Source organism: Carassius auratus, chromosome 29 (genome assembly GCF_003368295.1).
Source record: "Carassius auratus strain Wakin chromosome 29, ASM336829v1, whole genome shotgun sequence".
Lineage (NCBI taxonomy): Eukaryota > Metazoa > Chordata > Actinopteri > Cypriniformes > Cyprinidae > Carassius > Carassius auratus.
Window position 1 is genome coordinate 11,362,097 of NC_039271.1, and position 23,535 is coordinate 11,385,631.

Here is a 23,535-nt window from a genome sequence, read left to right on the forward strand (position 1 = left end):
AAATGTAGCCCGTTACCTGTCTGTATGTGTCCTGATGGTGTTCATCATTACGGGAGTCATAGTACTGCTCAATAAAGCCAAAGTATTCCTGCCGCTTCCTCTGCAATGTGCTTTCTCTCCGCTCTGCATTGGCTGGCAGGTACCCCTGTAAAGAGACGGGTAAATACAAAAGCTAATGTTTACACCAAGCCAGACGAGATGCCTCTAAATCAATCTGATATAGATCTGGGTTTGCCTGCACTAGAACAACAGCTGTTAACTTGGAGACCGCTGAAACCAGAATTCTGAAAAGTTTTAAGGTTTCCCAGAGTTTGAAGCCAAAAGCTGATATTTAAAGCTACATTTCCTCTTATTACGTGCCATAGCAAAAGAATGAGAATGCAGCAGATGTTCAGGCCCAGAAAAGAAAGTCTCTTGATAAAGTAATTGATTGCATGAAAATCTACAAGCACAGAAATCCATTTATCGCACAAGACGCTCCCCCATTTGGCTATTTTTTTTTTACTTTCACACTCAGACAAGTTTTGTCACAAGATGTATGTGTGCCAAGAAGAGCTCTTCTTTATGCTCCATTAGCTTTTCTACATGTAATTAAGTCTAACAGACTAACACATTATAAAAAAAAAATCAGATTATTAAAAGAAAAGGCACACCATAGAGTTAGAAATTAAACCTGCTATTATTATTAAACCTGACAAGGGAGTTTTTCAACTATAGGCACGTTTTGTGCACCACGGCGTGAGGACCCTCTTGGAATTGCTCTGTTTCTTCTTATTATTCTTCTGCTTCTTCTTCTCCAAAGTGAATCTCATTTTTTAGGGACTAAACATGATCCAAAACTCACGAAACTTTGCATACGCGTCAGAACTGGCGGAAATTTACATCTGACATAGGTTTCAGAAGTGGGTGTGGCAAAATGGCTCAACGGCGCCACCTGCAGAATTTCAACGTAGTGCGCCTCGAGGTATGTTTTACATACAAGGACAAAAATCGGTACACACATGTAACACACCATTACCTACAAAAAAGTCTACAGGTAAAAAATCCAAAACTCAACAGGGAGTATGTTATTTTGAATTTCCTGTATGATTTTGTACTTTGACAAACTCCTCCTACAGTTTTAATCGGATCATCTTCAAATTTGGTGAGGGTCATCATAAGACCTTTGTGACGTTAAATTGTGAAGATCTTGACAAAGTTTCATGGTGACCTGACAAAGTTTGATGTTTCGCCATGAAACAGGAAGTTGCTGTAACTCAATGTTCGATCTGCCCCAAACTTCACACATTTAATAGATGTTCTGTCCTAAACAAACATCCATGCGCAAAATTATAGTCATAGCGCCTCCTGGCTAATACTGCTATGGACTCCTAGGAACATATTAAAAAGTGTCAACAAGTGTTAAAAATGGCTGGCAAAATGCTAAAAACATACTGAAACATGCTAGCAAAACTTAGCTAACTGCTAATGCATGTTACTAATGCACTGAAAAAGGAAGTTATTGTAACTCAGGCAAGCAATGTCTGATCTGCCCCAAACTTTACACATTTGACAAGAGTACTGTCCTGAACACATCAACATGCCTTATTCAGTTATAGTCATAGCGCCACCTGCTGGCAACGGGAAGTGTCATGTTTAACACTGTTACGGACTCCAAGCAACATATAAAAAAATGTCAACAAGTGTAAATAGTCTGCCAACATTCTAGAAGCATGCTAAAACATGCTAGCAACACTTAGCTAAGTGATAAAGCATGCTATTAATGTAGTGAAAAAGAACATTACTGTAACTGGTGCATACAATGTCCAATCTGCCTCAAACTTCACAAGTTTGATCACAGTCCTGGCCTGAATATATCTAAATGCTCATTTTTGGTTATAATTATAGTGACACCTACTGGCAACAGGAAGTGACATGTTTTACACTGTTATGCATTATTTGCAAGACAGTAAAATATGCCATTGTGCGCTTATCATGCTGGAAATATTTTCAAACATTCTAGCAGCACTTAGTATGTGCAAAATGATGCTATTAATACTATGAAACAGGAAGTTGTTGTAACTCAGGAAAGCAATGTCTGATCTGCCCCAAACTTCACACGTTTTATAACAGTCCTGGCCTGAACACATTTAAAAAAACAGTATTCAATTATAATTATAGCACCGCCTGCTGGCAACAGGAAATGTCTTGTTTTAAACTACCTTAAACATGCATTGTCCGATCTGCCCCAAACTTCACATGATTGGTAAGAGTCCTGGCTTGAAGACATCTACACGCCAATATTCAGTTATAATCATAGTGCCACCTGCTGGCAGTAGGATATTTGGCATAAATATTTACGATTATATAAGCATATTGCCCAACATTCACTGTTCTCCTATGGGCTAGGTGCACAAGATGGCGCCGGTGAGCTTCAGCGACGCGAGTGTGTGCGTACTTATTTCCGGTCTTGCGACGCTCGCATTGACTGTAAGGGAAACTTACATACGAAACTTGGCTAGATGTATATAATTAATGATTTTCAAATTTAACAGCCGATAGTGGTATATCAAAAACATGGGGAAACATCCTCCCTATATTTTGCGTACCTCTGTGTGGAAATTCATCAAGATACAACGCGGAGATTGCTTTATTTTTCTGTTGATTATGCGGATCAGCGTCAGGTCATGTTAATCAGTACACAGGGATTTCTTCTTTCAAACACAAACCACTCAAATATGCAATACTTTTCATTTTCGAAGAGCTGGTTTTGTTCTGTTATGTAAGATAAATGTTTCTGACTGTCAAACGACGCACAGAGATTTCTGATAATTAACTTTATTTGATAACATAATTTATAACTAACTGTACAATTAAACGTAATATAATTATGGTAGGTTTGCCATAATTAAAAGATCGCTGTTTGCATTCATGTGTGTTTTTATCTGTTTATTTGTGTTGTGTAAGATCTGCAGCATAAATCATTATCTGTCTATGATCAGCCATGTATATTGTTATGTTTTGCATTAATTATCAGATTAAACGGATATTAAAATTAGTCGTGTATTTTTTACTGTGTAAAATAATAAAATATGTTGTGAAAATAACAATGAAACAGACTGATGTATGTGTACAATTGAGAAATGGATACTTCTGAAGATAAATCGCAGACCACGTCTCACGAGGTAAATATTTAATATATTAAAATAATAATAATAATAATGCAAACATTTTCGAGAAATAAGTAATTTGTACATTTACATATTTGGTAAGATAAAATACATTATATAGCTGTGAATACACACCATATGAGTTCAACTTTCATCTCGTGAACAGTAGTCAACATTAGTGTATTTAATTCATTCACCAGACCCAAACATACACAAGTTTCAAATCCACTGGCTCAGTTAACATTCATAGTATAGTGATAATAGCAGTGTATATCTTATTTGCATATGAAGTGATATTATAAATCCTGTAAACATATAGAAGGTAATATTTGGACTTCTCCGGTTCTCTGCACTGACTTTAAGCACAACCGGAAATATCTACGCACACACTCGCAAGACCGGAAATCCAAGATGGCGGAGATATGCAACTAGCCCATTGCAACAAGATGGCGGTGAGCCAGGCAAAGTCTTGTTTACTATGGGTTCTGCCATCAATATAATGTCTCTGCAGACCTCTACCAAGACTGGTTACTTCCAGGCTTAAAGATCCTTTCAACACAGATAATCTACAAAAAGAACTGCTGTTATTAATAACATTCACAAAAGCTGACACCATTGATCTGGCACTCATGTATTAACACTGCATGAGGTGAAATAAACATGAAATGAAGTTGTTGTTCTCATTTTATCAACAGAGAAAAAGAGAGAGAGAGAGAGAGAGAGAGAGAGAGAGAGAGAGAGAGAGAATGGGGCATTGTTCACAGCAGGTGCAGAGGTCCAGGAACAACAGGCCAGTAATAAATGTTTCCCAGCAGCTGGGTTTGGATAAACACACGTGTAAGGTCTGTGTCCAGGTGCTGGATCTGCATCAACACACTCCCACCCGCACATGACGAGACGCCATTACTCAAACACCTTGTATTAGTGTGGCTGAAACCACCATTTAATCATCTGCACAGCTTCATACTTTTATTTATTAAAGCCCACCATGTGCTATTTCAACTGAGTGTGGGTGGGTGAGAAAGAGATGGGTCTTACACCCCTGAAAAATAAATTACCATGGAGAATATGGACACGGGTTAATCTTTTTTTTTCTTTTTTCTTTTTTATCTTACACCAACAAAATGTTATTTTGGAACACTCATAACTGCACTTTTAAACTAGCCAATTTTTCAGCAGTTATTGCTGTCACACCCACATATAAACAAAGCAGAAGGTGATTGTGGGTATAATTCTTACACATTTGGGCAGCTGTAACGAAATCGGCCAAAGAGAAGGCACCGTGCCATTTTGTCTAGGCAATGGTACCTACACGCCAAACATTGCTAAAGTGTTAGCATCATGTCTAGAGATCAGAAAGATGTTTTCTTCAACAGGTTTCACTGGCTTTCAGTCATACCTGATGACGCAGTCGTCACAGAAAATGAAATTTATTTATTTATTGCCTGTTTAAACATTTGTCAGGTGACAAACAGAAATAATGCTGGATATATACATATATGTTTTAATGTAATATTTGTACAAAGGTTTTCCTGTGTATAAGTAATAGTAATAAAAATGATTACCTTAGCAAAAACTACTAATAAAAATGTTATTTTCTAGTGGTTACCTGACAAAAGAGAAATTATTTGAGTGCGGTTTGGTGGCAGTTTGTAAGAAGTCAGCAGGATGCTCAGAATTGATCACACATTAAAGTGCCTGTTCAAATGGTGATGTCACCCTCCACCGGTCATTAATTTTGTTAAAGGATGCTTTCCAACTGTTCACACTCACTCTCCACTCACTCACTCAAACACAAATACACACACACACCGGAGAACTCACAATGAGCACACCTGTGCAGGAGCTCAATAACATGGATCGATGGGGTTTGATTGAGTGGGGCTGCAGTCCAGGGTTCGAGTCAAAATGACAGACGAGGTAGCCGTAGTCAAATGAAGGTCACATGGGTGAATAGGATGTTTCTCTGTGTGTGTGTGTGTGTGTGTGACCACACACACTAGCCTAGAAGGGTGTCAGAATATCAAATATCTTCCCCCATTCCGCCATGTTTCAGACTGATACTTCATTTATCAGTGTGGTATGAGGGTACACTGCCCCCTGTCTATGTATCAGTGGGTACGACCACACAAACCCACCCCCATTATGCCAGTCCTGTCCTGGGGAAAACTTCATGCCAGTTACGTGCCTGATATCTTTTATCCATAATTAAAGTTGAAGTGTAATTTTTCCTTAAATCTTAAAATGCTTTCTCCTTTCTTAATATGCAGAATTATGCACCTCTTGAGACAAGGGGAGGGAGGTTTACCTGCACAGTTCTTACCAGCTGGCTCAAGCTCAACCCCTTAAAGCCAAACACCCATCCGGGTCATGGCACCAATTTAACTGTTCCATGAAGGATTCGAACCAGCACCAGTCAGCGTGAGAGGTAGGGCAGTGGAGTGAGGGTTATATACACGGCTCGTCTTATGCAAGAAAACTGACACTACATCAACAACAGTTTTAGACTCAAAATATTCTATGCAAGTATGTGAACAGAAACACTTCTAGCTATGCAAGGCCCGTATCATGTGTGACTGGATCCGAAAATGTGGCAGAACACAACTATGTAATACAATGCATCATACTTGTTTGCACTTACTGTTTTAATTTACCTTTATTAATATTTTTTTTTTTTCTCCAAAAACATCTTCTATTCTGAACCCTGGTTTTGGGGAAGTCGTGGCCTAATGGTTAGAGAGTCGGACTCCCAATCGAAGGGTTGTGAGTTCGAGTCTCGGGCCGGCAGGAATTATGGGTGGGGGGAAGGCATGAACAGCTCTCTCTCCACCTTCAATACCACGACTTAGGTGCCCTTGAGCAAGGCACTGAACACCCAACTGCTCCCCGGCGCCGCAGCATAAATGGCTGCCCACTGGGTTAAATGCCGAGCACGAATTCTGAGTATGGGTCACCATACTTGGCTGAATGTCACGTCACTTTCAATTTCACTTTATAGAGTACAAAGTTAAAGAAAGAAAGACTTTTAATGACAGCAGGAACTTCAGCTGGCATGGACAAAACAGCATGATTCAGGAATGCTCCAAAGAGCATCTTATACGATTCAAAATTAGCAAGGGCATAAGATTCAAGGTAGTTTAAGGGTTCGTATAACAGATACAGAATTATATGTTTTCATTCGACTGGACCTCTGAGCTTGGAGGCAGAAGTCATCCTAGAAGTCATTAGTAGGAAGCCTATTACTTATAAATGTGTATTTATGTAGAATGCATTATGTATTCTTTGATTCATCTTGTAATGGATGTACGCTGTAGTTCTCTAATGAGCTGGACCATTTGAAGCCGCACCGTGCACTGAGATTGTTCCACTTACTGAGAGCAGCTTCCATGTGATTGGGCGCACCTGCCGCGGAATTCCCGACCAGCTCAACTTCCGAAGCTCCTCTGAGGAAACAGAAGAGTTTTATTAGACAAAACGTCACTTCTCAAAGTAGTAGTATGAGTTTTTTCATCATGAATTAACTAAATTATTAATAATCCACCTGATCAAGATTTTGCAGGACTCTTGTCAGTGATTTCAAAATGACAATGAATAATGTGAACTTTTAATTATTTACAATTTTTTTTAAAAAAAAAGGTTGTCCTTTTTAATGTAATGCTAATTTGAAAAAATGCAAACAGGTCTTGAAACACTATTCCTGGTGCTCTTTTAAACATTCTTACGTAAACTGTTCCACTGAATTAAATGGCAATTTATGCAAGAACGCTTATACAAATGACTTCTGGTCAAGTTGTTCTGCTCATTTTTCCTGTAGGAGGCCCAGCTGTGCACATGCTTATTTCAGCGAATACCAACCAGTTATCATCTTGGAAATAAACACAGCTATTCTGTATTCAGTTCAGTTTTGTACTAGCATGTTTTTACCTTCCTTTTCTGATCAAGAAAGATGTATAAATATGTTTAAAAATATGGCTAATCTATTGTGCATTCTACATTCAAATATGTGACCCTCGACCACAAAACCACTCTTAAGTCGCTGGGGTATATTTGTAGTAATAGCCCAAAAAAAAACATTTGGGTCAAAATTATAGATTTTTCTTATTTACCAAATATCAGGATATTAAGCAAAGATCATGTTCCATGAAGTTATTTGGCAAATTTCCTACCAGAAATGCATCAAAACTTCACTTTTGATTGGTAATATGCATTGCTAAGAACTTAATTAAGACAACTTTAAAGGTGATTTTCTCTTTTTTTCTAAGCCAGATATTGTCCTATTCACCATTCATCAATGAAAAGCTTATTTGTTCAGCTTTAAGGTGATGTATAAATCTCAATTTCGAAAAATTGACACTTAAGATTGGTTTTGTGGTCCAGGCTCACATATCCGTTGATATGTTCAGAATAACAAATACACTACAAATATGGTGACATCAAGGCATCGCTGATAAACTGTTTGCAACATAATCATTTGAGATGCACTAATCTGGCATATTTAAATAATGTGGTAAGCTTGCAAAAACATGATCACATTTAAAATCTATGGGCACGCCATGCTTTCAATAAGCACTGGATGAGTGTGTAGTTGTGAACATAAGATTGCTAAAGTGAATAAATCTCAATGAGGCAAATTGGACTTAAATTGGACAAAAGAGTCCCTGCAGAGCCAAGAGAGAACAAGCACTTTAAAACCAAATATTTCTCATTTCATTTAATTTCATATTTCATATTTCAAGGGTTGATGGCAGCAATCATGATGTGTTGAATGTGGATTAGTCATTTCTCAGGGTCTTGACAACAGGCTGCAGTAGAATGTGCATACATTTTATGTGTCATCAAAGATAAATCTAAATTTGAAAACAGAGGTTGGTTTAAAAATGCATTAAATAGATGAAAGGTGCCATGAATACAAGAGCTGGGTAAAGTGTTTTTATTTTCCTGAAAACAAACCTTTCTGATATAAAAGCTTGATGTTTCTTGTGAAGTTTCTTTGTCAGGGCAAAATGAAGACTGAAGCGAATAAATAACGAATACTGTTTTCATGACTGCCATGCAAATATGAGTGACAAATATGAGTGTTCTCACACAAACATGGTCTCCTTATTCTCACACATCATTTATTATTATTGATGGCAATATATTCGCAGAGAAGCTTCAAAGGGTAGCGCTATCAATTGTATTTCCACTCAGCTCTAAAATACATTTTGAGTAAATTATTATTATATATTTTTTTTATTACATTACAGGGAGCTCAAAAACTTTTATTTTATCTAATCTGCAAAAGGGAGTCTTTCAGAAAACATGATTATGATATATTATGATTATAACATAGCTCAACACATATTCAGTATGTATTAAATTAACCTGAGGTGGCATTTAACCGTTTTTTTTTTTTTTTTTTATGTATACTTGTTACGTTACTGCATACCAAAGTAATAACAGTAAATTATGCACATATGATTATTAATACGAATACATAATTATGATTTGTGGAATTACACTTTAACAAGGATAAATTAAAATAAAGTGTGACTATTCATATTAACAATTAATATAATAATGGAGGTGTTTCTGCAAATAGTTTCCCAGGAAATAATACTCAAAATACAGGAAAATTGTCTAGAATTTATGTCAACAGAATATGTCCACCCAAAAATAATAATTACAGATTATTTCACAGAAAAAAAAAGAAAAAAAAAAGGCAAAAATACAGTTCTGCTTGTGGAAATCTAGTCATTGTAATTTAAGTCACAGAAAACTAAATTATGACTATGGAGCAAGAAACTTAGATCAGGATTATAAATAAATAAACAAATAAATAAATACAATTCAGAAACTGTTTAAAAAAAAACATCAGAAGATTTGATTTTGTTTACATCTAAATGTGACAATCCTACATTCCATTCACTGCAGGGAAAAGAGCAGCCTAAACAGTCTTCAAAACTTCGCTTTTTGTATTTCACGGAATAAAAGAAGTCATAAAGGCTTGGAAAAACATGATGACAATAATAATTTTGGGGTGAATCCTCCCTGAATCTCATTTTGGGGGTCAGCCATTAGGTAATCTAGATCTTCATAATGTCTTCATTAAGCTATAGATCTTTACAAAATATCCATTTCCAGTCTAATAAAAGCTTTTCAGCAGATCTTCATGGCCCTCGTTCAATACCTGCGTGGCTAAAGTGTAAGTACAGAGGGCATGAATGTGTGTTCTCTCCAGGCTGGTATCCTGGTTTAGTATATGAGGACGGTAGGCTGTCCCGACACACTGAAGGCTAGCTTTAATGTGCGTGCTGCTTTACACAGGAACTTTACAGGGAAAGTGCTGAATTCATTAAACACAGAGCCACTCAACGGTGTCTCCTCGGCTCGTACCTTTGAACCCTCATTTGCGCTGTCCGCCGCAGAAATTAGTCGATGAATCTTGTGCGCTGGCACATAATTAAACTATCTGTTATATTTTCTCCACGTGGCATTAATCTCACAACAGGGGGGAGAGGAAGAGAGAGGAATTAGACGTTCACTATTTCATCAGCTCATTGTTGCTGTCTTCGTCCCTCTGGAGACAGTGACCTCAGAAGAGGCTGCGACCGTCTACACAGATGCTCCTGAAAGGATGCCAGCTAAGTGAGTCTCACAAAACCTGTATAAAGAATTATACAGGAATGTCTCAAGAATTAAAAATAGATAAAAGAGAGAGCGCATGGTCATATCTGTAGCTTAAATAATACAATCCTTATAATTTTTTTTTTATTATTCTTATTCATGTTTATTAGGAAAATCTAATTTTCTGAATTCTTGTTACATTACATTACATAATGCACAGTGTTTCTAAATCATGGTGTTTGTTGTTATACCTTTACACACGTTAATCTGCAGTAATAAATACAGTAAAAACAAATAATAATAGAAATAAAACAATTTTATCTTGGGGTGAAATATGACCTTGACATGTTTTCATTAGAACTACATGTATCCCACATTTGTACACCGGCGTGTGTATCACTGTGTGTTTGTGGACAGTACTATTCTTGCCAAACCACTTTAAGGCAGTCGTTTCATTCTCTGAATGTAATATATGAGGGCTGTTTATTTCTGTGCCAATACTGTTTCCACAACAGATTTTTCTTCGTTAACTCCACAAAAAAGGAAGCCAAGCAAGCAATAGAGATATATTCGCCAAAACACTAAGTTATTATTTTGATTCAATTGGATTTTTTTGACAGATGAGTTTCTTGTTGTTATTCCAGTTTAAGTTTCACTAACACGACTCAAAGTTTATACTCTAATTAAACGAAATACAGTTTAATACAGATTATTGTATTTTCATAAGCGCAACGATTTGAACGAATTGTGCCCCATTCCTCCCCTGCCGGTGGTGTACTTTCGCTCCTACATGTAAGAACAAACCCCACGTGCAAATTAGTAAAATCATGCAACCTGACTTTCACAAAATGGGATGTGCCTAATTTATTCAAGTTTATTAGATAAGAGAGTGAAATGAGAACGTGTGCTGTTCCTCAGGAGGATTTCTGTGCATGCGCTCAGAGACGGAACAGAACATAGACAAGTAAAGTGAATATTTAGATTAGGTGCGTGCCTAAATGCTCAAATACACGAAAAACAATTGACAAAATGTGGCGTTTTGGTAATTATTCACATTAGGACTGCACGATAATTTTTAATGTGCATCTTGTCAGTAAAACCGGTTCTGTAAAACCACAATCATATTTTGCGCAACGAACAACGGCTCAGTGTAGATAATGCTGCACCATGTAGCAATCCACATAAAACTTCGGCGGTTATGTCTTACATGAATGTAAACATTTGGGAATGAAAATATGTTTGTAACAGAACATTGGATCCATGCAGCTCTTAAAGCGACAGCAGGCCAATACTCGTACTGCCGACTGTGTGCTTAATATTCAAACAACAAAAAACTTCAGGGCTCAAAACTGCGACTATGCTCCCGAAATGTAATCTGTGTGACCTCAAAATATATATGGGAGCATTTGTGTGAGTGCACAAAATAGTTTTGGTGAGACCTGTCTTCATTTCTCTGCAAAACATTCGCAAATTGCAACACAGTATGTGCCTGCTGTGAGCCAAAACAGTGACCGGTCCATCATTCTATCCAATGTTACATAATCAATGTAGCTTCACCTTTACGTTCCTAACTTCAATGCATATTTTAGATTTGTGTAGAATTTAGGTTATATTAACCCTCAATCACTCTATTTTGCTGCACTCCAGTGACGTCACTAACTCAAGAGGTTTTTGCTCCAAACTGTTTTTGTATTATTTCAGCAGATCTGCATTGAAATCATTTTCCAAAACGTCATTTGTGTGGAAATATGACGAAGTCTGTGAACGACCATTAACAGAGACCAGAGATGCTGAAGAGAAGAGAATACTGTAGCATGCATAACAAGCTCACCATTCACTATGCACAAAATATATAAATATTGATTTGGTAGTGGGGTTTAAATCAATGTATTTCTGAGGAAAACTGACTGGCTTGAGAAAAGTTTAAATGAAATTTTCTAATCATCTTTCCTCTGTATTTTGCTAATATAAAGAAAAAAGCAGTGCTGCAATGTAACCAACACTAAATCACTGCTGTCCCATAAGCGCCACCTGCTGTCAGAGAGTGAGGGTTTCAATAGAGTGCTGCATCTCAGACTAAATTAAACACAGGAACACTGAATGGACTCATACAGGCAGTATGTGCTCTATAATCCCTCAAAGAAACACTGCGGTTACTAAAAATAAAAAAAACACCTGCTGCTACTTCATACAGGATATTAAATGTTCATTTGAGAGTTCATTTAAGAGACAGAGGAGGAAATGCAAGAGTGACAGACAGAGAGAGAGAAATGAATGACACACTCTGTTTAACAGGGGACATGAGGGCTGTCAGTCAAACGCAGTGCAATGCTCATCATCGGGAGTGAAAAAAAGGAAACATCTGGGGGTCAGAACTTAATATATGAGTGATATTTAAATACTGCAGTGATGTGAGACAACAGGTCCTGATTCAACTACAAAAATAATCAACTACTAGGATGCACTGATATATATATTGATATTTTAACAGCGTTTAGCATCATTCACATTTATTTAGTTGGCAGACACTTTTACCCAAAGCAATTTATATTACTTTTAAATTAAGCACTGTGCTTATTATAGGCAGGGTTTCTGTAGGTTTGATGAAGGTAAATTTAAGTCTAAGTAAAGACAATTTAAAATGTAAATCGAAAGGAACACAACAGGTCAATATGGTCTTTACATGTAAATAGTTGCTAGCACTAGTAAGTTTACCTTTGCAGCAAGAACAATGATATATTTGTTTAATTTCTGTTTAATTTCTAATAGAGATGCACTTTACTGGTGTGCTGAATTTGAATAAGAATATCTCTAATCTACATGATTCTAATCTACAAGTTCTTACAACCTGTTTTATTGAAAAAAAAAAAAAAAGAATCCTCATCAAAAAAAAAATATTTTCATGTACTAAAAACATTTTGTTGTATTTAAATGTATTGCCATATCAGTTTCACAGCCCATGGCAGACCAAATGAAATGCAAATTAAACCTAAAAAAAGCAATAAATACAATATAATAAAAACAAATATATGATCAAATTTAGAGAAAAAGACAAGAGTGAGAACAATCCTACAAATTATTATTTAAAGGTCTGTGCGATATATAAAAAATATGGGTCCATAAATAAGTCCATAAAAGTTTGTCCTGATAAAAATCATTGTCTCATAACATTACCAATTGGGCAGACAATTAATATTAATAGCTACAATGGTAATTGCATTGGTGCACATAAAAAAATAAATAATAATAATTGGTCCTGAGAGAATGGCAGGCTCATAAACATGAAATGTCTTTATTCTGAGCTGTAAAAGTTTAGTTTGGCAGTAAAACTTGTTAAGTAGATTCTTGAATGGCAGCAGTAAGTCATGTAAAGGAGTAAAAGGACACTGCAGCCTTAGAAATGCAGCTCTTGTAAAGAGATACTTCACTGTATTAACGCAGGCTGCTGAGATGGTGATATGTAGTTCAGGTGTCTGGGGAACGTACAGTAGTCACTTCCTCTGCGGTCTTAGAATAACTGCACCGTTGTATTTCATTGATTGCATTATAAAATGTTCTTTCAATTTTTATATAAAATTTGTCATGAGGCAGGTACACCCAAATGCAGGTGACACATTCATGAACAGAAATAAAGTTTGTAAAAAAATAAATAAAAAAAAGGGGGAAAAAGAGCAAACTTTGCTTCGGTGCCAATTTCCAGTGTGGGAGATTCAGATTTATATATATATAAGAAATAACTAAAGTTTGGTGTAAGATAGTCTAACAAAGTGGTTCTCCACTGGTGCGTTGAGACCTAAAAATATGTTGGATGGCTGTTTTAATAAATGCAATGTTAACTACAAATAGTGTAATATAACTATGTAATATATATTTGTATATAATTAGGATGACCAAAGACAAAGGCTCATCTTTGATTTGCCTAGTCCTAAAGCAAATCAAAATTATTACATAAAAAAAAAAATCCATGCACAGAAAAAGCCTTTATGTAAAAGAGCCCGTAAGATGAAAATTGTAAGCTTCCTATCACTGTTTATAAGTCCTGTATATTAAGTTTAAATTCATCCAAGGTTACAAAACATTGTCATTTTTTCAAAATATCATTTTAACATTACCTCAATTCTCAGAGATCCCCAAACGGTTCGCGCAAAGCTGTTCAAAAGATTTAGTTTCCTTAAACCCCACCTTTCGGTAGCATACTGTGTTCTGATTGGTCAACTAATATAACTAGTTTTGATTGGTTGTTCCGCACACACCTGCACGGTAAACTATGCGTTAGCATCTGTTCGGGGTGAATTATGTCTTATTCCTCTTACCACGAAGCAAACAGTAAAATAAAAAACTTGAACAGTCTCGCTGCTTTTTCTTCGCTTCATTTTGAATCTGAATAGCACGTTCAGCGCGTGGGCTTGGTCACATTAGATATAATGAAGGAAGATGTGAAAAACAGACATCGCGTTGTTTTCATATGGATTACTTTATCACAGAATATCTGTTTTCGGCAGCACTTGTTTAGTTTTAAAGTAGACATGTCAAGCTTTCAATAGATATCTCTCTCATGTCTCTTCGTTGAGTATTCACGGAGTTACACTTCATTTTAAAGACGTGTTTGTACATGACGATCAGCGCAGACAGGCTGCAGACAGCACACATACTGATAAGACGCTCGGGAGAAAACAGACACATAACTTTATAATCATACTTCGCGTTGTGATTCGGAGATGCTTGTTGGTCTAAATAAAGTTGGTAATGAACCCTCTTTTATGGCTTTGAAAATCCCGCTGTACTCACCGAGATTAGAAAAGCAGTCATCAGTGAAAAAGGGACTGTTGTACTGCTCTGGTATTGTGGTGAAAATGAATTTTAGCCATTGGTTCTTCTGATCTTCATTCTCCTCGACATGATGCTATCGCACCAACCAGAGCGTCTGTGTGGGGGTGGGGCAGGTCAGAGTTCCGTTTCTCCCAACACGGTAGGCGGAGATTATTATGCAAAGTGCTCCTAGTGACGTACATAGAGATGGGCAAAAGATTTGAAATCTATAACGACTCGTTTCAGCGATTCAGAGTCGACTCCTTACTTTAGAAGCCAATAACTTTATAAATCGTGTACTTTTTGGTTTAATTACTTTGCACATTGTTTACACTGATGGAAAGCTACATCATACACTGTAATACAGGTCATTTTTGATTTCCCATCTGTGTGGCTCTTTTGCATGTTGTTTGGTCTCTGCAGTTTATATAGAACTCAGGTCATTTACTGCCACAAAACAAAGTCTCTACAGTAAATATATCTCCAAAAATAAGGGAAGACAAACATTTTTGGAAGAACTTAAGGTTCCTGAAAGTCCCCCCAAAAAATTGCCAGCAAAGATGGCAATTTGCTGCAAACACAAATGTCTTGAGAGTTGGTCATTTGAGGCGACATGAACAACCAGAAACCACTGACAGTATAACAGCAGAGTTCATCTTTATGTAAACGTGTAGTGGGGAAAAGTGAATAAGGAAAATTTCTAATTAGTTAAAAATTAATATAGTATTACTAATATAATTAATGTCAAGAGGGATAGCTCACCCAAGTTCTTCATTTATTCACCATTACGGTTCCAAAACCTGTAAGAACTTCTTTCTTCTGTTGAAAATCATCTCTCTATACTACCAAAGTCAGCAGCTGTCTGATTACCAACAGTCTTCAAAATATCATATTGTCTCAGTTTCACCTGTTTCTTCATGTAATCACAGACAGATTCGATGATGGTGAGATCAGATCTCTGTGTGGAGCACCGGCTGTTGTCAGACTGCTTGTGCATTCAAAAATCTCACTAGGTTATTATTACAATTAATGGCAAAATGAATGTTTGGAAATGTAAACTGATATGTCCTACTGACACACTACAGCAAAAGATATAAATAACTGGCTTAAAACCTTTTTTGGTTTGAAAATACTAATGTGCTTAAGACTTTTGCACAGTACTGTACTTTACAAACGACATTGTTGCTACTTTAAAAAGAATGAGCGTACAGTTGATCACAGAACTGATTAAAGAATAAATATCAGAGTGATCGTCAAAGTAGAAACATTATGTGTGGTTTTATATTAAACAATGACCCAGATCATGAAATACATTTATAAGCCTTCGAGTAAGGGAAGCACAACTTGGGAAATGAGAGCATCCAAGGAGCGTGTGAAAGCTATGGATTTATTTTAAATATTTGTAATGTTCTTTAATGTTATCCATAGTTTTTTGTGGCTCTTTTTCATATATATATATATATATATATATATATATATATATATATACAGTACAGACCAAAAGTTTGGACACACCTTCTCATTCAAAGAGTGTTCTTTATTTTCATGACTATGAAAATTGTAGAGTCACACTGAAGGCATCAAGGGCTATTTGACCAAGAAGGAGAGTGATGGGGTGCTGCACCAGATGACCTGGCCTCCACAGTCACCGGACCTGAACCCAATCGAGATGGTTTAGGGCTGAGCTGGACCGCAGACAGAAGGCAAAAGGGTCAACAAGTGTTAAGCATCTCTCGGGGAACTCCTTCAAGACTGTTGGAAGACCATTTCAGGTGACGACCTCTTGAAGCTCATCAAGAGAATGCCAAGAGTGTGCAAAGCAGTAATCAAAGCAAAAGGAGGCTACTTTGAAAAACCTACAATATGACATATTTTCAGTTGTTTCACACTTTTTTGTTATGTATATAATTCCACATGTGTTAATTCATAGTTTTGATGCCTTCAGTTCAAGTTCAAGTTCAAGTCTGCTTTATTGTCAATTTCCACATGTATAGTACATACATACAGAGAATCGAAATTGCGTTACTCTCAGACCCCGGTGCATACAGATAACATTAACATTAAAGCCTAAAAAAATCTAATATAAAATGTAGACAACTATACAATAAGGGAATGTAAAAAATAATAAAATAAAAAACAAAGTTTAATAAAGCAGCGCAAGGCAAATGACAGATATAGTGCAAATCAATGAAGTGAACAACAGTGCAGATAAAAGATTTTTAGCGCAAAAAAAATCCCTTGATCAGATGTGCTAAAACACTAGTCACATTTAAATCTAGACTCAAAACGCATCTTTTTGGCTGTGCATTTATTGAATGAGCACTGTGCAATGTCCGAACTGATTGCGAACTGATTGCGAACTGATATTTTCTCACGGTTTTATTTTATTTTATTATGTAAAATCATTTGTAACTGTTTTTAAATGTTTTAATCCTATTAAAAGATTTAAAATTGCTTGTTTTACTTTCGTTATTATTTTTCTTCATGATTATTTTACTTTCTTTTATGTAAAGCACTTTGAATTACCATTGTGTACGAAATGTGCTATATAAATATATATATATAAATATATAAAAAAACTTGCCTTGCCTTATTAAAAATATCTTAAGTCTGATTAAAGTGCCAAGTGACAAAGGGCTCAAGAACAGTTATTTTATTTAACTGACTGATGAGGTAGTGGAATGACATCAGTTCCATGGAGAATGAGGTAGTGAGCTGACCAATTTGTGTGTGTGTGGGGGGGGGGGGTCATAGTTCAGTGGTGCCTGGGGCAGAAGAGGGGAGGGGGAGCCAGTTCGGGAGTGAGTTCAGCTTCCTGACAGCCTGGTGGATGAAGCTGTCCTTCAGTCTGCTGGTCCTGGCCTGGATACTCCGCAGTGTCCTCCCTGATGGTAGCAGGCTGAAGAAGCTGTGTGATGGGTGAGTGGGATCACCTGTGATGCAGAGGGCTTTGCGGGTGAGACGTGTTCCATAAATGTCCTGGAGGGAGGGGAGAGAGACACCAATGATCTTCTTAGCTGCTCTCACTATGCGTTGCAGAGTCTTTCGGCAAGATGCGTTTTAGTCGCCATACCACACAGTGATGCAGCTCGTCAGGATGGTCTCAATAGTGCCTCTGTAGAAGGTGTACATGATGGGGGGTGGGGCTCTGGCTCTCCTCAGTTTGCGGAGGAAGTAGAGACGCTGTTGTGATTTCTTGGCCAGTGCTGCGGTGTTTTCAGTCCAGGAGAGGTCCTCTGTGATGTGCACACCCAGGAACTTGTGCTGCTCACTCTCTCCACAGTCGCACCGTTGATGGTCAGAGGAACGTGCTGAGTGTGTGCTCTCCTGAAGTCTACAACAATCTCCCTCGTCTTCTCCACGTTCAGAGAGAGATTGTTGTCACTGCACCACTTGGCCAGGCAGCTCACCTCGCTCCTGTAGTTCGTCTCATCTTTGTTGCTAATGAGACCCAACAAAGTCGTGTTATCTGCAAACTTGATAGAGAGGTTGGAGTTGTGTGATGGTGTGCAGTCATGGGTCAGCAGAGTGAAGAGGAGGGGACTCAGCACATATCCTTGGGGGGCCCCAGTGTTCAGTGTGATGGTGCTGGATGTGTTGCTGCCGACCCGTACTGCCTGAGGTCTTCCAGTAAGAAAGTCCAACAGCCAGTTGCACAGCGAAGTGTTGAGCCCCAGCTGAATCAATTTGTAAAGCTGTTGAGGGATGATTGTGTTGAATGCTGAACTGAAGTCTATGAACAGCATTCTGACATATGTGTTGGACCGATATGCAAACTGGAAGTGTGAATCTACAATTTTCATAGTCATGAAAATAAAGAAAACTCTTTGAATGAGGATGTGTCCAAACTTTTGGTCTGTACTGTGTATATATATATCGTATATATAAGTATCGAAATGGCACTGGTATCGTAAAAAAACCCAATCGAAACCCATCCCTAAAAAAGTGGTGATCTGACACTGATATGTGTTGATTTATGTTTTGATTTTGAAAAAAGTGCTTATTGCCACCGCTGTTATTAGTGCACACAAACATGTCCCTACTCTTGATACACAATCACTGATGAACACATTTGGTTTTAATGAGAAAAATAAAATACTATATAAGGGCAGATTAGAACCCAGAACCGCTAACATGCTTGACACAAGTTCTACCACTAGACCTGGATCCGTTTTTAAAATCACTGTCATGAAGAATTGGTACTACTGTAATTTGTGATTTTGATGCAAGGATGAAAATAAACGCATTAAAAATGTTTCTATGAGTTCTTTCAATACAAGTTAAACTCACTGCTTTCATATTCGGGATTCATCTGGTTTTCTATACATAGTATGCTTTATTAATATCATGTGTGCAGAGTTTGGTCTTCTAATATCACTGTCTTATTCACAGAGCCACGTTAAGCATTGTTCAAGCTAAGCTTGTTTAATTTAAATAAAATAAAAAAATGGATATAGTCAAAATATCTGATTTGGGCATGCAGATTTGCAGGGTAAATGTGGCCTTGCTGACGTTGTCTATCACACTAATCTAATGCCAGCACATACACTTACAGCTAAATGCAGTCTTCCATAGAAATTGTCTTATTTAGCTTTAAAATGCCAGCAATAATAATTAACAACATTATGCTGACAGCTCATATATTTTTAGGGTTCACCTGAAACTCACTTCTGTTATTCTGAAGTAAAAACATCTGTATAGTGGCATTAATGAGAAATATTAGCATTAGCCTACTGTTTAATCAAGTAAAAACAACAAAAAGGTTTTTATAAAACCACTGACACTGATATTTAATAAGATAATTACTGGTTAAAGGTAAACGTCAGCATTAGCTTAAGTCATCGCTATAGCATAGTAGTTTATTTAATTATTTACTCAAATGACTGGACAAATTAGAGCTGCTTAATATATATAATACTTCATCTCCAGAATGAGTGTGTATAAAACAGTACTATTAGAAATGACCCAAAAAAGGCACTGTAAGTGCAGTGCCCTTTTATTAATACACAAGTGCAATGTATTCTATTATTCTAAATCCATATGACTGTGTGAAGAACAGATGTCCGAAAGGCATGTTTCATCGATCGAGTTAATTTATTACGATGTATGTGTGTTTATGTTATGTCAGTTTTAAGCTTGACATATGTGAGCATTGTGAACAATGCCAAAAGAGATACATAAAAGACATCCCCAGGGAAATCATGCTTCTTTAATGTAATATCCACTATTTGTATGCATGCATTTATTTATTTTTAAGATTCTCAATATTCTTCTTGTCACAAACGCCACTAAATTAAGTGAATTTGAATCAGACAGCATTTATAGTATAGAGGTTGAGCACTAACAGAATAACAACTGCCTGTGTTAAGACCACGAGAGCACCACAGCTCCCCCATCTGAGACACATGGAGAGAAAAGATAGTCAGACAGTATTGAGAAGGGTTCAGAGGTGATCTATCGCCAAGGCTACAGTAGACAGCATCCGGGAGTAATTGCTTCCTGTGATTGTAGCAGTCATTTTCTCTCTAGAAGAGGTAAAAGCTGACCATCTGATGGCATCCCCCTTAAAAACACATCTGTCATATACTCATTAAATACAGCAACTGAGAGACGGCACCAAACGCTTCAGAAACAGAGCTTGTAAAGAAAGAAAATGACTTTTTGCTCATTATTGTTAGTCAGATATGACAAATTGAATGTCTAGGTACTGTTTTATCTATTTATCTATCCAAGACGCTTTGGTACAATGTCTCAATACACGACCCATTAAAAGTCACAGTTATCAAAAAATAAATAAAAAATCTGCTGTAAAAGGCATTTTAACGTGTGTGGGTTTGCGAGCTTCGGATTGAGCGCAAGCACAAATCTTCTCACTGTGTGCACAAGCTCACGTCCTCTGGCTCTTAAATGTTTACACTGGCAAAGCTTACATGAGTTTAGCTTAACTCTCTGAGGTCTAAGGGTATTTTAGGGGCCTGGAGAAGTTTTGTCATGCCCTGACCTCTGTGCTTTTTTCAGTTGCTTTTACACATTTAAATGGCTAAATCTAATATCACTGTATCAGCACAAACTAGGCTATAATAATGTGTGAGCAGCATGTGTACATGATTGAGTTTTTGAGAAAAAAAAAAAAGTGATGTGTGCTTAGTGAAAAACTAAAAATGTTAAATCAGTTAAATAAGGCAATAAAACACAAAGAACAGACATAAGTTGATTTCCGTGAATCGTTCCACCACTAATACATATGTACCTCCATCCTGCACACATACTTCCTCAGGTATTAACTTACGTAATTATGCATGTGCTCATGTACTTCCTTCCTTACATACTCACATACTTACTTACATCCTTTTTTTCTTCCTTATGTACATATGAGATGCACGGGTGTACTTCTTTACGCATGTATCTCTTCCTTACGTACTACGCACGCATGTACTTCCTTACGTATGTCCTTTTTTACTTCCTTACATATTTAGGCATGTACTACATTCCTTCCTTGCGTACAAATGCATGCACTTCTTTAGTTGCATATATACTGTTCATACGCACACATGCACATCCCTTCGTTTCAACTCACATCTTTCCTACCATATAGGTGTACTTCCTTCCATATGTGTGTATGCAGTATTCCTACACTGTAAAATAAGCATAATTTCAAAATGTTCCATCTAAACTACTTCTTTCAGAGGAAACACAGAAAACAAAAATGGCACTCAAGGCAATTTCATAGGATCTTTGTGTTATTTGTCTCTACCAAGAGATGGCAGTCAACAGTGCTGTAGTTGGATGGGAATTCATTATCATTTTGGAGATCCCAGCTTAATTATAGATTTCATTCATTTTTCATTCTGCCACCACATGTTTGACTCATAATTTCAGATGTCTATTAACGGCAACAGCAGTCAAACTGGTTCAGGGACGTCCTCAGAGCCAGTCAGTCAAAGGAAAACAGAACTGACATTCTAACATCCAGAGACATGTCAGCATCTACACTGTCCTGACTTCATGGACCTGCCCTGCTTCAATCCCAGAGATATTTCTGAGTAATGAAATGAGAGCTATACACAATGAAGAGACTATAGTGATTGCATGTACTTTCTTAAAATACGCTCCTGGTAATTAATAATGTACCTTAAATCCTAGAATTATTTACCAAACCTTATGTATATATGTGTATATATGTGTGTGTATATATATATATATATATATATATATATATATATATATATGTGTGTGTGTGTGTGTGTGTGTGTGTGTGTATATATATATATATATATATATATATATATATATACTCGAAAGTTTGGGCACCCCTTGCAGAATCTGTGAAAATATGATTAATTTTCAAAAAATAAGAGAGATCATACTAAATGCATGTTATATTTTATTTAGTACTGTCCTGAATAAGATATTGTACATAAAAGATATTAACATTTAGTCCACAAGACAAAAGAATTGCTGAAATTATTAAAATAACCCCACTCAAAAGTTTGGGAACCCTTGGTTCTTAATACTGTGTTCTGTTACCTGATGATCCTCGGCTGTCTTTCTGTTTTGTGATGGTTGTGCATGAGTCCCTTGTTTGTTCTGAACAGTTAAACTGAGCAGCGTTCTTCAGAAAAATCTTTAAGGTCCTGCAGATTCTTCCGTTTTCCAGCATCTTTGTATATTTGAACCCTTTCCAGTAGTGACTGTATGATTTTGAGATGCATCTTTTCAGACTGAGGACATTTGAGGCACTCAAACACAACGATTAAAAAAGATTCAAACATTCACTGATGCTCCAGAAGGAAACAAGATGCATTAAGAGCTGGGGGGTGAAAACTTTTGGAATTTGAAGATCAATGTAAATTGTACTTAATTTGTGTACCGGGAAACATACAAGTATCTTCTGTTGCTTACGAAGGGCAGAACTAAATTTAAAAAATTATATTTCAACAAAATAAGACAAATTTGGCCATCTTCATCGTGTTCAAAAGTTTTCACCCCCCAGCTCTTAATGCATCTTGTTTCCTTCTGGAGCATCAGTGAATGTTTGAATCTTTTTAAATAGTTGTGTTTGAGTCCCTCAAATGTCCTCAGTCTGAAAAGATGCATCTCAAAATCATAAAGTCACTGCTGGAAAGGGTTCAAATATGCAAAGAAGCTGGAAAACGGAAGAATCTGCAGGAGCTTAAAGATTTTTCTGAAGAACGCTGCTCAGTTTAACTGTTCAGAACAAACAAGGGACTCATGCACAACCATCACAAAACAGAAAGACAGCCGAGGATCATCAGGCAACAGAACACAGTATTAAGAACCAAGGGTTCCCAAACTTTTGAGTGGGGTTATTTTAATAATTTCAGTATTTTTTTTTTCTTGTGGACTAAATGTTAATATCTTTTATGTACAATATCTTACTCAGGACAGTACTAAATAAAATACAACATGCATTTAGTATGATCTCTCTTATTTTTTGAAAATTACTCGCATTTTCACAGATTCCGCAAGGGGTGCCCAAACTTTCGAGCCCCACTGTATATGTATTATATATCTATATATATATATATATATATATATATATATATATATATATATATATATATATATATATATATATAAAGGGGTCTTATTATGTAAGGTTGTGTGATACTGGGAAGAAAAAAAATTTTTTGTAATTTATTGTGATTTTTCAAGCATTTTCTCGGGATTTTTTGCTGTGTATATTTGCTGGTACCTTCACTGGTATAAATACGGCACTAAAACTGCCTGTAGGTGCCAGGAATTCCCAATGCTAAATCATTTAGAAACAAAGCAAGTGATTGTTTTTGTGAGCGGATCAATGAATCATTGGCTTAAATGATTCATTGAAAAAGAGATTCGTTCAGGTACGAAACAATGAGTGTTGCACAAAGATGCACAAATGTTCGGCCCCAGCTTTGTTTGGAATTCTTTTAATTGATGACAAACAGAACATGTGTCTAAAATGTAA

The 23,535-nt window shown here is 36.7% G+C and overlaps 1 protein-coding gene across 2 annotated transcripts in view; it reads right to left on the reverse strand.

The window, feature by feature from the left end:
* LOC113048070 (TBC1 domain family member 22A-like) overlaps positions 1–23,535 on the reverse strand; it is a 153,199-nt gene that overhangs the window by 120,257 nt on the left and 9,407 nt on the right. For both annotated transcript variants that reach the window (XM_026209572.1, XM_026209573.1), the window contains exons 5-6: positions 6,522–6,592; positions 17–145 (exon numbers count right to left, since the gene is read on the reverse strand). In XM_026209572.1, coding sequence (XP_026065357.1) covers positions 17–145; positions 6,522–6,592 — 200 coding nt within the window. The remainder of the gene's footprint in view (positions 1–16; positions 146–6,521; positions 6,593–23,535) is intronic.